General features: G+C 40.0%; 1 protein-coding gene across 1 annotated transcript in view; it reads left to right on the top strand.

The window, feature by feature from the left end:
- The window catches only part of Impg1 (interphotoreceptor matrix proteoglycan 1), a 146,083-nt gene that overhangs the window by 28,120 nt on the left and 101,483 nt on the right, over positions 1-16,480 (top strand). Inside the window, exons 2-5 of the mRNA NM_023958.2 lie at positions 194-424; positions 6,012-6,178; positions 6,438-6,466; positions 11,972-12,036. Coding sequence (NP_076448.2) covers positions 194-424; positions 6,012-6,178; positions 6,438-6,466; positions 11,972-12,036 — 492 coding nt within the window. The remainder of the gene's footprint in view (positions 1-193; positions 425-6,011; positions 6,179-6,437; positions 6,467-11,971; positions 12,037-16,480) is intronic.

Genomic DNA, 16,480 nt, shown 5'->3' with positions numbered 1-16,480 from the left:
TATATATATAATTGACCAGTTCACTATTCTCTTCTCTTATTTCTGAAACTTGTCATTCGAGGATTACAGCTGTCAACTGTACCAAAATAGAAATCTTGTAAGCCAGAGGGCTTCAGTTTCTTTCACTATCCACAAATGGCACATGTGCACTTAAATACATACATTCACCATGAAATCCATTTCTCTCTTACAGATACCTCTACTAAAACACACAGTTCTGGAACTAAAAACATAGACAAAGCCCCAAGAATTGAAACAACTGAAAGCACTTCAGCAGTGCACAAAGCGTCAACCATGAAACGACTGTTCGCTGTGGCAAAGCTTCGAAACAAAAGATCGGCACTGTTCCCAGCTGTGAACATCTGTCTGCGGGAATCCTTGAGGCAGATTTTAGAAAGTCTTCAAGAATATTATCGACTGAGAGGTAAGGACAGCAGTGGGAGCCTCGCCCTTTGTTCTCTCTATCTTCTCTAACCTGCACACCCATAGATCTTCTTCAGCCCTAAACATTCATGGTCTCATTCCTCCATGGGAGCTGTAGACATCAACCCGCTAATCTGATGGAATAATGGGCCACAAATATACAAAACGGTGGTGTTCCTGAACCCTTGTGATTTAAAATAATTATTTTACACGGAACCATTAGTGTCCAGGAAAATCATTTAAAAAATAAACCTTGATATACAAATTTTACTTGGTGTGATGGTTTGTATATGCTCAGCCCAGGGAATAGCACTATGAAAAGGTGTGGCCCTGTAGGAAGGAGTAGGTGTAGCCTTGTGGGAATAGGTGTGTGATTGTGGGCGTGGGCACGGACTTAAGACCCTCATCCTAGCTTCCTGGAAGTCAGTATTCTGACAGCAGCCTTCAGATGAAGATGTAGAACTCGCAGCTCCTCCTGCACCATGCCTGCCTGGATGCTGCTACATTCCCACCTTAATAATAATGGACTGAACCTCTGAACCTGTAAGCCATCCCCCAATTAAATATTGTCCTTATAAGAGTTTGCCTTGGTCAATGGTGTCTGTTCATGGCAATAAAACCCTAACTAAACACTTGGTTTGGTTTTTTTTAATATTATTCTTCTGAAGAAAAAATCATAGGATAGTTGCAACATCAGGAAACTGAGCAAGCTCATTTATGAATTAGGAATTTTTTTTCAAAAGTACCATTACAACCTAGATCCTTTCTCCTTCAATAGTTAAGTTTATTTTTTGCTGATCCAGGGAAAAAAAAGTAAGAAAACATTTGGAAGTTTGGAAACCTGGAGGCAGGGTGAAGTACATAGGAGATACAAACTACAAATGGCTTCCGGAGTCTGCCACGTTCTACGGCACCTTTGGGCTGAGGCATATCACAACGTTTAGCAAGGCAGTATTGCAGAACGCCTTGCATTCCTGGAAATCATACAGCTGCCAGCAGATGTCCTGCTCATTTCGTTTACTTAACATGGACTAAGAATCCACATGACTTTAAAAGAAAAAAATCCTTTAAAAGGAAAAAAGACTATATTTGTGGCTGGTATTCTGTCCTCTAAATCATTCCAAAGAATGACAAGCACCTTGTCTCTCTGGGCTAAGTTCATCTTGCATATGAAAGTAAAGAGGATTGCCGTTTTCCCACCTTTATGACACCAGACGTTGTTAGTGGCCATGTCAAAGTATGTATCCTCCTGCTCTGTTGAAAGCTGGTTTGCAGGAGCAACTGATTCAGTGCCAGCCTGTGGTGAGGAGTGCCTTGTTACCATTGAGAACGTATTTGTGATCCCGACATCCAGAGATCCTGTTGCATACCTATACACCTGTGGGGGGAACTGGGGTTTAAGTCATCTAAAGATTTCCAGCTGGGCTCCTACATGTCTAATTGTATGTGAAAGGAAAGGGCTATGTGCTTCCTTACAGAAGTCTTAGCCATCGGTTAATGGAAATTACTGTATAACACTCAAAAGGAAAGCCCTAACCATAGAAATGAAGTGCGCTGTATGAACACTCTGAGGTCCTAGCACGCTTTCTACAGAAGCTTTTCAGGAAAATATTTGCTGAGAAATATGGAAAGCAAAAATCCCATTCATCAGCAGTGCAAGGAAAAGACCATGATGTGTGAATTATTTATGTTGAGTGTGCCTACAGATTGATCAGATAACATGCCAGCAAGTTCTATAAAGTTGGTTAATGGACAGAAGTGTGCTTGTGTATGCACACACACACACACACACACACACACACACATTACTGCTTACTTTTTCATGTAAAATCTTATTCTTTGCAACACTAACATATATAATTCACCAGAGATAGTTGGAATACGCTATTGCATGACTAAATTTTGAGCCCTGAATTTACTTCGTAGCTCTTTATTGTTGATCAGACTTGCCTTGTTCATCCATGTTTCCCTGAACAGTACAAAACACTGTTTTTCCTTCCCACAGCAAATGACAGTCCATTATCTTTATGGTTACTTCTGGGTGATAAGAAATTTTACTATTCATCAGTGTGTGTTTCTTAAGTCTAAAAAATTGGTTCGTAAAGAAACAAGAAATAAGAGCTAGCCACAGAGCTGTGCTCCTTTGATGGGCTGACCCATTTACTGTTCTCATCACTGTCTTCACAAAATGATCTGCTGACATCCTCCAACAGACTCAAGGGAGAAAGCTCCCCATTAGGACATCAAATAGAAATAGTGAACTATTTCTTCTTCCCTCAACCCCCAAGCTTAAAGCACCGCAAATGAAATGTGTGGGGCCTTGTGTGGAATCATTACAATGCTGTCCCAAAGCACAAACACAAGCAATGAGAGTTGGTTTCTGACAGTCTCCAGTGAAGCTCCCTCAAAGATACCCAGCCTCCGATACTCCACCATACTGTAGCCCAAAGCTCTTTCTCAGTGCCAATATCAGGCCATCTTTTGGGCTTTTGAGATAGCATAGCAGCCAAAAGGATTTGTCATTAACCTGAGGATGTGACTTGAGTCCCCAGAACCCACAAGGTAAGAGAGAATTGATCTGACTGCCACAAATTGTCCTTTGACCTCCACACGTGTACACACACACACACACACACACACGTCAAAAAGAAAATAAACCACTGGTTCTTGTTTTGATCAGTTGCTTTTCTTGTCACTGTGATAAACTACCTGATGACGTACAGGAGAAGGGGGTGACTGACTCGTAGAAGGTATAGTCCATTGCTGCAGGGAAGACATTGCAGTCAGATTGCTCTTCCCTTCAGGAAGCAGAGAAAATAGCACACTCTGCTCCCCTTCTCTCTCACACAGCCCCAAACAGGAGCCAATGGAATGGTGCTGCCCACGTTTAGGGAAAGTCTTCCACCTCAGTAGGTTTAGACAACTCCCAGACGTGCCTACAGGTAGGCTTCCATGGAGAAAGCCTGTGGAGTTGAGAATCATGGTGGAGCATCACAAGTTGCACCGTTAATGTGACGCTCCTGATAAACTGCAATGCCCTGGCAGACAAATCTTTAAGCAACCTCCTCATGCTTCGAGAATAAATTACTCTCTTCTCGGTGTCTTTATGTAGGTATTGATGCCTATGGAGGGAAACCCAACAAGGGTGGGGGGAGGAAGGCATGGACTCCACAAACAAAATTCAGCCTCAGTTTCCCTGGATAACAGGACAACACCTCAGAGATCTGTCTTGATAGATCCTCAGGCTACAAGCAGTGAGAAAAATGAGCACATATGTGCACGTATACACACACACACACACACACACACACACACACAGAAACATATGTCTCCATACATATAATGCACACATGCATACATACTTGTAATGCACACATTTCTAATGTCACACACACACACACACACACACACACACACACACACATCTAAGAAGCCTGAAATTTGGAGTTTAGGCTTAACTTGGAATAGCTAATAAGATAAACTCTGAATAAAATTAAAGCATTAAAATGGACTGAAATAAAATGAAATTTTTCTGTGTCCTAAAGCGACATGCCCAAGGTTGTACCTCCCTGGGAACAAGAAGGGAATATTGAATCATAGCCTCCCCGATGTTTATGGATATTTTCCAAGAAAGACACCAAAACTAAGCCTCAAAGGCAGTGACGGTTTCTTTTATGTATTGTTGCATCCCTGGCAGTTGGGTAGGGGTTGAACTAAACTAGAAGCTACATTCAGGGGGAAAGGCAAAGATAAAAAGCACACCCCCAAAGACAGATGGCGCATGAGAGCTAGGGGGACAGCCAGGGCAGGGGCATGCTCACACTGGACCCACAGCTCTTACAGTTCAGACATTCTGCAAATTTCCGTGTGTTTCCTGAGCGCTGCCGAGATGAAGGGCCGTGCGCTCCATGCTGCTGCTGTCGGGATGGGCTCTGTCAGCTTTGCAGGCAGCCAAGAGGTCACACTGCAAAGCACATTTCCTGTGTGGGGCTCTGCACCGCTTGCCTGTGCTTTCACTCAAGGTGAGAGACTAGAACTCAGAGCAGTAGGACTGCTGTTCCCATCACCTCTGTGAGTTACTGTGGAAAGATTGGTTGCCCTGAAGACTCCGGTCAGGTGCTGCTGGCAAGTGAGGTGGGCTTTTATTGATCTGAAATCTTCTTTGCCTCTTAAAGCAGAAAGCATAGAGAAAAGAAACTATGGCATGGGTGAGGAGGAGGGACACAGGACTCAGGGGTAAGATTCCCAACTGGTTTTCTCTCATACTGTTCCTCCCACAATCAATTTCCCTTAGAAAGTCAGAGGATGTCAATCTCTCCCCCAAAAGTTCCAATTTCTTCTCAAACTATAGGAATAAAAAACGAATGAATCAATTAATTAATTAAATAATAAGTAAATAAATAAGTAAATAACTGCACAAACAAACATTATTGACAATGGAATCTTCTTTTTTGAAAAAAAAGACTTATTTATCTAGTATAGATAAGTAACCATCTTCAGACACTGCAGAAGAGGGCCTCTGATCTCATTACAGATGCTTGTAAGCCACCGTGTGGTTGCTTGGATTTGAACTCCAGACCTCTGGAAGAGCAGTCAGTGCTCTTAACCACTGAGGCATCTCTCCAGCCCTGACAATGGAGTCTTCTAACATATCTTATTAACCTCATATACCAACTTTTTTTTACCTATGTACCACCACAGCACATTTTTCAGTTGACATCTGAAGTTTAATTATTAAATAATTAATAACAATGTTGCTTTCAGTGAACTATAAATACTAATATTTGAAATAAAACAAGCGTCAGATCATTCTTCTGATCCAGTGGGTTCTCCTGTGCCCTGTGACTATTGAGTCATCGAGTCCTTTTAACAAATACATTAACAAGCTGTCCTTTGGGACAGACAGTGTCAGGGATGAGGTTCAGTGGTTAAGGGCTTCCCTGATGTTAACCATCAGTCGCCACCACTGCATGGGGGGGCGGAAATGAAAGCTAGAACAGTAATGTGGAGTTTTCATAAAGAAACAAAATCTGAACTATGGAGTGGGGTCAAGTAACAAAGTCTGTGAAGCCTGCCCAATGTCCTCAGTTCAAGAAGCAGAAAATGTCTCATCTCCTTCTCCACCACATTTCCTCTGCATGGTCCTCCGAGTCTCCTTTCTATATAATTTAAGTTTACGCTTTGACAAGATACCTCCCCCTATTCCATTACAGGTTTCCACATGAATATAAGGACTATCCATCCATTCCCCATGCCCCATTGTCTTCCTCTTAGCACATAGTAGGTGCTGGGACATTTCAGAGGATTTCCATGGGGTGGGAGGGGAGAGATGTTCCTACCAATTATGCAATCAAGGTGAGATAACCCCCCCAACAGATATGCCCACAGGTCAACCTAATTAATGTAGACACAATCCCTTCTTGATGCTCTCAGGCTCTGCATTGTGTCAGCTGACAGTTAGTGCTGGTTTTCACGTTTGTAAATTACTGTGTGAACATAAGCAGGAAATACCTCCTGTGTTATGACATTGTGTGCTTTGGAGAAGGGGGTCTTCCGTTTTACACACAACTAACTGCTTTGTGTTACAGTATGTCAAGAAATAGTGTGGGAAGCATATCGGATCTTTCTGGATCGCGTTCCTGACACAGAGGAATATCAAGACTGGGTCAGCCTCTGCCAGAAGGAGACCTTCTGCCTCTTTGACATTGGGAAAAACTTCAGCAACTCCCAGGAGCACCTGGATCTTCTTCAGCAGGTAAACCTGTGCAATGTCCTAGGAGAAGCAGGCCCCCAACCCCTGCCCCCTTGAAATGGTTACTAAGGCATCCTAAGTATTACTTGACAAAATACTTAGAGATAGCTGACAAGACAGACAGGAATCTTATGACTGCAGAATAATATTCCCCAGGTAAGTTGAAGTGCAGTTGAAGGCAGAAAGAATGAAAATAGACTTTAGCTCCTCAGTTGACATTATCTTTGGGTAAAATTACTTTTTATCTTCTTTTTTTTTCCAGAGAATAAAACAGAGAAGCTTCTCTGGGAGGTAAGTACCCAAAATAGAATTCTGGATGCTCTTGACTTTCAAAAGATCAGATAATGGAGTGCAAGTAAGCTATCGTACCTTGACAATTTGTCAGCCACCAAGATCTGTTTAGGTTATTATGATAGACAATGTATGCATATATTGCCCTGAAGATAAACGAGCACAGAGACTGAAAGGGGATAGAACGGACAGAGATCGATGTGTGTAAGAAAATGGAATTCCTCACTCTGTGATACGTATCTAATATGTGTTTTCACTTAAAGGATCTATAGCAATTAAAGTTTAACTTTTAAGACTTAAGGCAAACTATTAGTTACATCAGGAAAATACTTAACATGGTCAGAGAGTAACCTGAATTTTCAGTTCTCATTTGGTATTCTGTAAAGCGTTATTATGTCTCAAACTAAATTACCGAAGCTCTGAACTACATCCTCAACAAGAACTGAATATCAAATAAGAAAATTGAGTTACGGGGAGAGAGTGTGGGAGAGAGAAAGAGGGCCTTAGCCAAAATGATTAAAGAGAGATGCTGTTGCCTAACTCAAAACTCACAAAGCACACTCAGTTGATGACATGTTGAGATCAAGCACACATTTAGACAAATAAGATCCAGGAAATACTTTAAAATGCCTTTCACATTGGTTGCTTTGTTTCTAGTCTCTTCCACCAACCTGTTCCACAGCTCTGTTACTTTACTCTGTAAGGGGGAAAAAATATCTCAAACCTGGTCTCCCCCAATAGATATCCTGGCCTTTAATTTTTTCTTCCTTAAGATTCCTACTTCTAGATTAACAAATCTGGAACATTCCCTTTTCCTGTTAGTCCTATTTGATGCAATCAAAATATTCCCTCATTGCCATTAGATATTCCCATTGTCTTCAGAATATCCAACTCCATGTCTCTCCAACCCATGACTGTGTATAAGAGGAAGCTGCATGTTAAGAACTGCATCTGTGACTGCATCTGTGACATCTCTTGGCCTCTGGCTTTTGGGTAGGACCAGCCTTTAATGGGAGTAGAATGGGGGCAATGAGTCCCTCCACCTCTCTCTCATACACACACACACACACACACACACACACACACACACTCACTCACTCACTGCAAAGTCTCTGGATACCATCACCTTCGTGTTCAGCTCTGCCCTGGCCAGCAGCTCCTTCCACAGTTTTATATTCTGGTTTCTGTACACACCACTGATACAAGTCACATGGTAGTGTATTTTTAACCTCCCTATTTTTCCCACAAGTTAATAAATAGTCACTTTATTAGGTGTAGCCTAAGTTACCTTCCTGTTGGTGTTGCTTGCTTCTTCCCAGGCCCTTGAGTGAAGCAAAGGGAAAACTAACTGACACCCTTGTCCACTGAGCTCTCCAGCTTGCCCTCACATTACCCATGATCCCGCTGCTGCCTCCATGCCACATCCTCACTGTACACCCTGCTCACCCTGGCCTCTGACCTAAAGGTTTCCTCTCTTGCATGAAAGAACCTACCCCCTCCATACAGCCCATCCAAATTCTCCTCTCTTCCAAGATTCATGTCTTAGTTACCTTTATACTGCTGTGCAGAACACCATGAACAAGACAACTTATTGAAAAAAGTATCCAAGTGGGTTTACAGTTCCAGAGGGTGAGTCCACGACCATCATGGTAGGGAGCTTGTAGCAGGCAGGCAGGGCACTGGAACAGCAGCTAAGAGCTCACTTACATCTTGAGGCAACAACAACAAAACAAAGAGAGGAAGGAGATGGAAAAGAAGATGAAAAGGAAGAGGGAGAGGGGGAGAGAGAGAGAGAGAGAGAGAGAGAGAGAGAGAGAGAGAGAGAGAGAGCACTAACTGGCAATGCAATGACCTGGACCTTTGAATCCTCAAAGCTCACCCCAGTAACATACCTCCTCCAATAAAGACATGCCTCTTGATCCTTCCCAAACAGTTCTATCAACTCTAGACCAAGTACCAAATACATAAGCCTATGGAGGTCATGCTCATTCAAACCACCACGCTCCAGGTGGACTCCCAGCTCCCCACAGCAGCTCCATGGCCCATCTAAGGCTGAAGCCCGTCTTGAACTTTCTGCTCTGCTTGGCACCACCTTCTTGCTGAACATTGTCTTCCTTCCCCTGCTTCCTGTGAAAGTGAAAACTCCTTAGCTGCAGGACCCACGTGATGCTTTACACATGCTCTACAGGACAGCGGAGCTGTCTCCCATTTGCTTAACCAAGTATGAGTACTGAGCTACTCTCACTCACTTCAACAAGGTATGGCTAGGAGGGACTGCACAGCCCAGGAAAGGCTTCAGCCTGCACTACTGCCTTTGTTTACAAGAATATTGTGAACAGAATTCACAGAAATATTCTCTGCCAATTTTAATATTGGATAATATCTCACTGACTCCTGCTTTCTTTTTTATTGGATATTTTATTTACATTTCAAATATTATCCCCTTTCCCGGTTTCCCCTCTGGAACCCCCTATCCCATCCTCCCCCTCCCCCTGCTTCTATAAGGGTGCTCCCCTACCCACCCACCCACTTCTGCCCCCTGCCCTGGCATATCCCTATACTGGGGCATCAAGTCTTCCCAGGACCAAGGACCTCTCCTCCCAATGATGTCCAACAAGGCCATCCTCTGCTACACATGAGGCTGAGTCCCTCCATAAGTACTCTTTGGTTGGTGGTTTGGTCCCTGTGAGCTCTGGGGTGTCTGGTTAGTTGACACTGTTGTTCTTCCTATGGGTTGCAAACCCCTTCAGTTCCGTAAGTCCTTTCTCTAACTCCTCCATTGGGGACCCCTGTGCTCAGTCTAATGGTTGGCTACGAGCATCCACCTGTATATTTGTCAGACTCTAGCAGAGCCTCTCAGGAGACAGCTGTATATATCAGACTCCTGTTAGCAAGCACTTCTTGGCATCCGCAATAGTGTCTGGATTTGATGTCTGTATATGGGATGGATCTCTGGGTGGCCTTTCCTTCAGTCTCTGCTCCATACTTTGTCTCTGTATTTCCTCCCTTGAGTAGTTCTAAGAAGGACTGAAGCATCCATGCTTTGGTCTTCCCTCTCCTTGAGCTTCATGTTGTCTGTGAATTGTATCTTGGTTATTCCAAGCTTTTGGGCTAATATCTGCTTAGTGTGACTCCTACTTTCCAAAAAGCCTTAGAGCTAAGAAGAGGCCACAGACATGAAATGATATCCACAAAACATTTTAATTCTTGAGAATTTAATTCTTGAGAAGCATGAAAAATATTGAAACATTTACCTCTCCCAGACAGAGAAAGAAATTCTATTCCTGCCTGTGCCCATAGCATTATTAAAGAGAAGTGAGAGATTCACACTCACAGCACTTCAGACACCAAGTCAGATAAAGGGAAATTTTCTCTTCCACATAAAACCGTTCCAAGAAGAAAAGAGAAATTTCTGTCTCCTCACTAGTCCATAATTCTGCCAATTTCAAATGGCTTTTAAATAAAAGCCAGCACAAGAACCAGGTACCCCAGATTTCCATCCAGAGCATCTGCCGGGTACTACAAATTGCCAGCTTAGAGGAAGGATCACACTTGACAGTAGAGGATAAGGACACCATCCAAGAGAGCAGAGCACACTGGGATGCTAGTCTGTAACTGAGCAGTGGCCATGGTTACCATCACTCTCCTCCTCTTGCTTAGTTTCTTTCTCACAGCAACGTGGAGCAAGGGGAGTCAAGTGGTTCTGAGACCTCAGCATAGAAACGAAGGTCTATAAAATTAAAGGGAAAGGAAATTTGTCCAAATCATAAATGCCATAGTGTTTGACATTTAAATATCATCTCCATAAACCTATTTATTAAGCATACAGCATAATACCAGAAAAATAGTTAAGAATGGCTGATTTCAAAATCTAGTAGAATTTAAGCTAATATTGTCCTGTATCTACCAATATACTCATCCACTGCTAAAACGACACCTATTTCCCTGTCTACATCAATTTTATTAGCATATACTAGTCATATTTAATAGTTTCATTTTCATATATACATATATAATGTACTTTGACTATTACCATGTCATATCCACTCTCCCTCCCTCTGGTCCTCTCAAATATACAGCAGACATTGTTGTGTTTTTCTGTGTGGGAAGTGTGTGTGTGTGTGTGTGTGTGTGTGTGTTTTATGAATATATGTGCATGTTTGTGCAATTGTTCTCACCTGTGCTATGTATGTGAAGATCAGAAGTCAATGTTGTCTTCACAATCACTCTCTAGTTTTCTTAGTTTTAGAACATAGTCTCTTTACTTCTGTCTCAGTTAGGGTGGCTAGCTAGGTGCTGGGCTTATAGACCCATATCTCTGTGGCCACGTCTTATATGATGACCCCAAGCACTTTACCCAACGATCCATCTCCCAGGCTGAAACATTTATCTTTATTGGTCAGAGTGCATGACAGCAGAAATGACAATACTTTAAATATTACTCTTCCTGGCAATTTGGAAAGTGTTGGCATGACAGAGATCTGCAGGTGGTACTACTGGCTCTGTCCCAGTCTAGATGGCTCTGTAAGAACCAAACACTAGCCATTAGCCATCTTCTTTCATGAAGCAATACACACACACACACACACACACACACACACACATGTATGTATGTATGTATGTATGTATGTATGTATGTATGTATGTATGTATTACTAGAAAAGACACTATCAGTTGGGGCCTAACAGATTAGAGTATCAAAATTTTCAGTGAGATCCAAAAGCTAACAGTACCACAATTCCTTCTGACTATTTCCAGGCAGTATTCAGCTGATGCAGACAATTCTGCCACTGAGACCTGGGGTCTGACCCTAGAATATCTCCCACATTGCCATCCATGGATCTGAAGTCTTACCCCCAACTCCCTGGCTGGTTATCACTGGGTACTACTATTGTGGAAAGAATACAGATATCATAAACATGTACCATCCAGAAATTAGTTCCCTTACACTCTGCTAACTACAACAGTTCTTTATTAGATAAGCACACACAAAGGAGTCTGAGATTTGGAGGGAATATCCCAGTGTTCAATTATATCATCTATTACTTTCTATACCAAGAACACTGTGTGTGCAATGGGACAATAAAACATTGGGACACAAATGCAGTTCAGTTTTGCCTACTGTTGAAATGCTCCCCCAACCTCTACCAAGACCACACAAAGCCAAGAGGCTGAGAGGAGTCAGATGTAACCATTCAAAGAGGTTATTTGGAATTTTCCTTAATTATTTAATTATTCAATATACAAATACAAATATTGTATACAATATACAAAATTTCAGTTATTCAGTATACAAATAACATAAACATTGTATACAACATACAAATTTTTAATTCTTCAATATACAAATATATATTCAAATATAACTTAAGTAATAAAGAATAGATAAAGCTAGATTACGATACCCCTAATATTTAGTCTATATAGTATAGGCAAACTCAAATGTAGGCCCTACCACCACATTCCTCTGTATCACCACTTCTTTCTCTTCTTTTGTGTTAACAGAAAAGATGATATGTCCCCCATAGAGATACTGGGAGTGCCTACCACAGCCCCTGTGTTACCCATAGGTAAGTCTGGATCTCAATTCATCTCCTTCAAACCATCATGGAAAAGGTACCTGCAAAGCACTCCTTGACAAAAGCATGTGTAAATTATGATGCCCCTTCTCACTTCTAGAACTCAATAGTTCTATTGCTCTATGTCCATATGCTCTACAATTACTGCTTGATCAGTACACTTAAGCCTGAATACCTTTCAAATCACTAATTTCTCAGTGATTTCTGGGACTATAATATAGCCCAGTGGAGAGGGCTTGCCTAACTTGATGCTCTGGCTTCAGTTCATGCTCCACAGAGAGAATAATACTAAAGTTCTATTTTCATAGATTTTTGTCAGGTATTTTCCAGAAATTTTATTTTAATTTAAATAATAAATCATTGAAATGTATAAGTATTTTGCCAGGATGTATGTACATACACCACATGGGTACGGTGCTGGTAGGAGGCTAAATAATGTGTCCAGTCACTTGGGACTGGAGTTACAGCTGTGAGCCGCCATGCAAACCAATTCAGGACCTCTATTTACAAGAGCATCAAGTGCTCTTAACCACAGAACTATCTCTCTTGTCCCATTTTACATATACTTTTGAGTATATAGAACTGTTAAACTTCTGGGAAATGTTGTTTTAATTTTAGTAATGTTAATATTTTTAAGAAAGCAAATTTTGACGTTGAAAGAATGGAGGTCAGTAGACTGCTCTCCTGGATATCTAAATCCACAGGTTCGACACATAGCATCTCTTAAGCTGGATATGGTGCTCTGTGATGTGCCCTTTCCTGAGTGCATATAATCCTAGCTCTCAGGAAAGGGAGGCAGGAGGAACAGAGCTTGATATCATCTTTGGCAACATAATAACTTTGAAGCCATAATGAGTTTGATATACGAGACCTGTCTCGTTTTTTTAAAGACGGGGAAAGATGTTCCTTTAAATCTATACATTAAAATACAGAGACGTCTAGACAATGAAAATAGAGTTTGCATTTCTGTTTACTGACTTTAGAGAAATCTGTTGTGACTTCATTTTTATGTTTCTTCCAAGTTAAAATAACTTACCATTTCTAGATAATAATGCAACAAGACTAGTTCAACTTCAATTACAAAAAGTGAAAAAATATCCTTTAACCAAAAGTTGACTAATTGTTAATTCCCCTTATAAATGGGTAAAGTTTGACCTGTGATTCTTAATATCTACACTTATTTGTAAATGTATTACTTGCAAAAACATTTGTTAAAAAAACATGCTGCTTTTTGTATATAATACAATGCAATCAAGGTAATACTACTAAAATTTGTTTCTGTTTTTAAAAGTGGAAGATAGTGTGCTTCATCTGTCAAGAACTTTCATAGCAAAATTAAAGTTACTAGAATATATTTTAATGACTGGGAGACTCAGGGATTTGTAGGAGAATCCCAGCAGTATTCATACTACTTTGATAATCACATGGGACTATGACCTCACTTATAGCCACTTTGTTACTAAAGAATAACTGAGGACAACCAAAGGGGCTATTTTTGATAGTGGGTTTTGAAAGGGGACTATTCGTTAGTTTTGGTTGTTTCTGTAGATAGTAATTTACCCTCATATTACTGCTGGTGTTTGTGCCCAAAGCACAATGGCTGCGGTTTATCTATTGAGCTACACACAGTCCAATAGAGATTGACTGACATTTCAACCCTGCTATAATCAATGCCAATTGAACACTCCAAGGACTTCAAAACTGAAGACTATCAATGATCAGAAAGTTCAGACAATAATCTAATGCCGGAGTCACATGCATGTACCGTAGCAGAAACATTGGAAACATAAAATTAAAATTAAAATCAAAGGCCTACAACCTTTCCAAAATTTACCAAATCCACAGTAATATATTCTAATAAGATTAATTGAAATGAACCCCAACCAAAGAATTAAAAAGAATAGTTATCAAAATGAGGAATGCACTAAAAAAATAGAAAGACTAAAAACAATTAAATGAAAACTATGAAAATAGAAATTTCAATAGATCAAATTAAAAAATTCAGTGGGAAGACACACTGATCAATTGATAACATTTGAAGGCACGATTATGAATTGTAACATTCAGACAATGACAGATATCATAATGAAAGAGTACAAATAAAGCCTATGAGACACCACTGAAAGATGAAATTTATAAATCCTGAACATAGAAGAAAAAGTAGAAAGAATGTGTGTATGCATGAGTGAGCACATGTGTGTGTGTGTGTGTGTGTGTGTGTGTTTGTATGTGTGAAAGCACAGGAAATATAGCCAATTAGATTATAGTAGATGATATCCCAATCCTACAGAAAGAAATGACCATCCAGATGCATGAGGCATTAAAATGACAGAGACAAGACCAGAAAAGAGACTCTTTATATCAACAGAAGAGTTAAATACTAATTATACGGGAGAGAGAGAGAGAGAGAGAGAGAGAGAGAGAGAGAGAGAGAGAGAGAGAGAGAGAGAACCAGTTACACAGAAAAGCAAATTGACAAGAGTAACAGAAACACTAAACGCAAGAAGGGCATGGAGTGATGTGTCCCAAATTCTGTAAGACAAGAGCTGCCTATCATATTACTATACCTAACAAAACTGTCTTTTATAATTGAAGGGAAAACTAAAACTAATACACCCTGAGCTAAACAGATCTATGAAATCATAGGAAAAAATGAACCACACTGTAATAGTAGTAAGTGCAGAAGGAATAGAAGGTTTCACACATTATAAAACAACCAAAGAGCAAGAATTAGTAATATTTCATTAATAGTTTCATTTCTCCAACCAAAAGACATATACTAACAGACTGGACAATTGCTTTTACAGGATATTTTATCCAAACACTGCAGAATACAAGCATACCTAAACAGCCCTCAAAACTTTCTCTAAAACAGACCCCATTTTAGGATTGATGATTATGATTTATTACATTTAGACAATGGCATATATCATAACAATCACAATAAATTGTGCTATATGACCACAATGAATAAAATTAGAAATCAATAAAAACTACAGAACATATATATTCACATATATGTTAATTGCATATACATATTCTTTATTTTATTGCATTTGTTAACACAAATGACAACTTAACTAGCTAAAACAAAGAGAAGACCAAAGTTCAGAAAATTTGAGATGAGAATGGAAACATCAGAATGGATATCAATAAAATTCAGAAAATCATCAAGACCATAACTTAAAAAAAAACTTATATTCCACTAAATTGGAGCCCCTAAATGAAATGAATGTCATACATATTGTTACATTATACTGTGGAAGTTCAGTAATGTAAAACAGCATGATGCTGGCTCAGAATCAGACACATAGATCAATAGAATAGAATAGAATAGAATAGAATAGAATAGAATAGAATAGAACAGAACAGAACAGAACAGAACAGAACAGAACAGAACAGAACAGAACAGAACAGAACAGAACAGAACAGAACATATGTCCAAAATATGAACCCATCTAACTACACCAACATGATTTTCTTAAAGGATACCAAAAAGATACATTGGATATATAGATACAGATAAAGGTATATATCCAATGTATATTTTTGTACACACACACATACACATATGTACATGCGTGCACGTACACACACACACACACACACACACACACACACAAACACAAACACATAAACAAGGACCCTCTGAGTAGTCTTTAGTAGACTTCCAGTCACTCAGGAAATCATGCCAACAATTGCAAATGGGACTCCCTGAAATTAGCAAGCTTCCGCAACAAGAAAGAAAACAGGAAATTGAGTTTAAAAGTGTCCTAAAAGATAGGGGAAAAGTATTTGCTTGCTAGACATCTGGTAGAGAATTAATACTAGAATATACAAAGAACTCAAAAACTAAACTATAAGAAATCAAACAGCCCTTCCAATAAATGAACTAATGAAACAGACAGGAAGTACAAGATACAAACGGCTGATAATAATATGAACACGGTGCTCATCCTCACCAGCCATTAGAGAAACACAAACTAAAAATACTACACTGAGATTTTGTCTTGCCCATGAGAAGGAAGGTCAGTAAGAAAACTGATCACAGATGCTGCAAGGACAGGGATGGGTGGGAAGCCTCCTACACTACTGGGAGAAATGTAAACTAGTCATTCAAGACAGAGATCATCATGGTGGTTTCTCAAAGAGAAAAATAGATGACCCAGCTATTCTACTCCTTGGCAATTTCTCTAATGACACCAAATCAACATATCATAGAAATGCTTGCACAACCATCTATTTTGCAGCCCAATACATAGTAGCTAAGTTATTGGATCAGCCTAGGTTTCTAGCAACACAGGAATAAAGGAAATGTGCTATACACACACAATGGGATTTTCTTCATCCATAAAGTGAATGAAGCTAGATCAATGGATACATCTGGAAATTATTTTACGAAGCAAAACTAGCTAATCTCAAGACAACAGATACC

This window comes from Rattus norvegicus, chromosome 8 (genome assembly GCF_036323735.1).
Source record: "Rattus norvegicus strain BN/NHsdMcwi chromosome 8, GRCr8, whole genome shotgun sequence".
NCBI classification, from domain to species: Eukaryota; Metazoa; Chordata; class Mammalia; order Rodentia; family Muridae; genus Rattus; species Rattus norvegicus.
The sequence above is the reverse complement of the archived record's forward strand: the minus strand, read 5'-3'. Positions and strand labels throughout refer to the sequence as shown.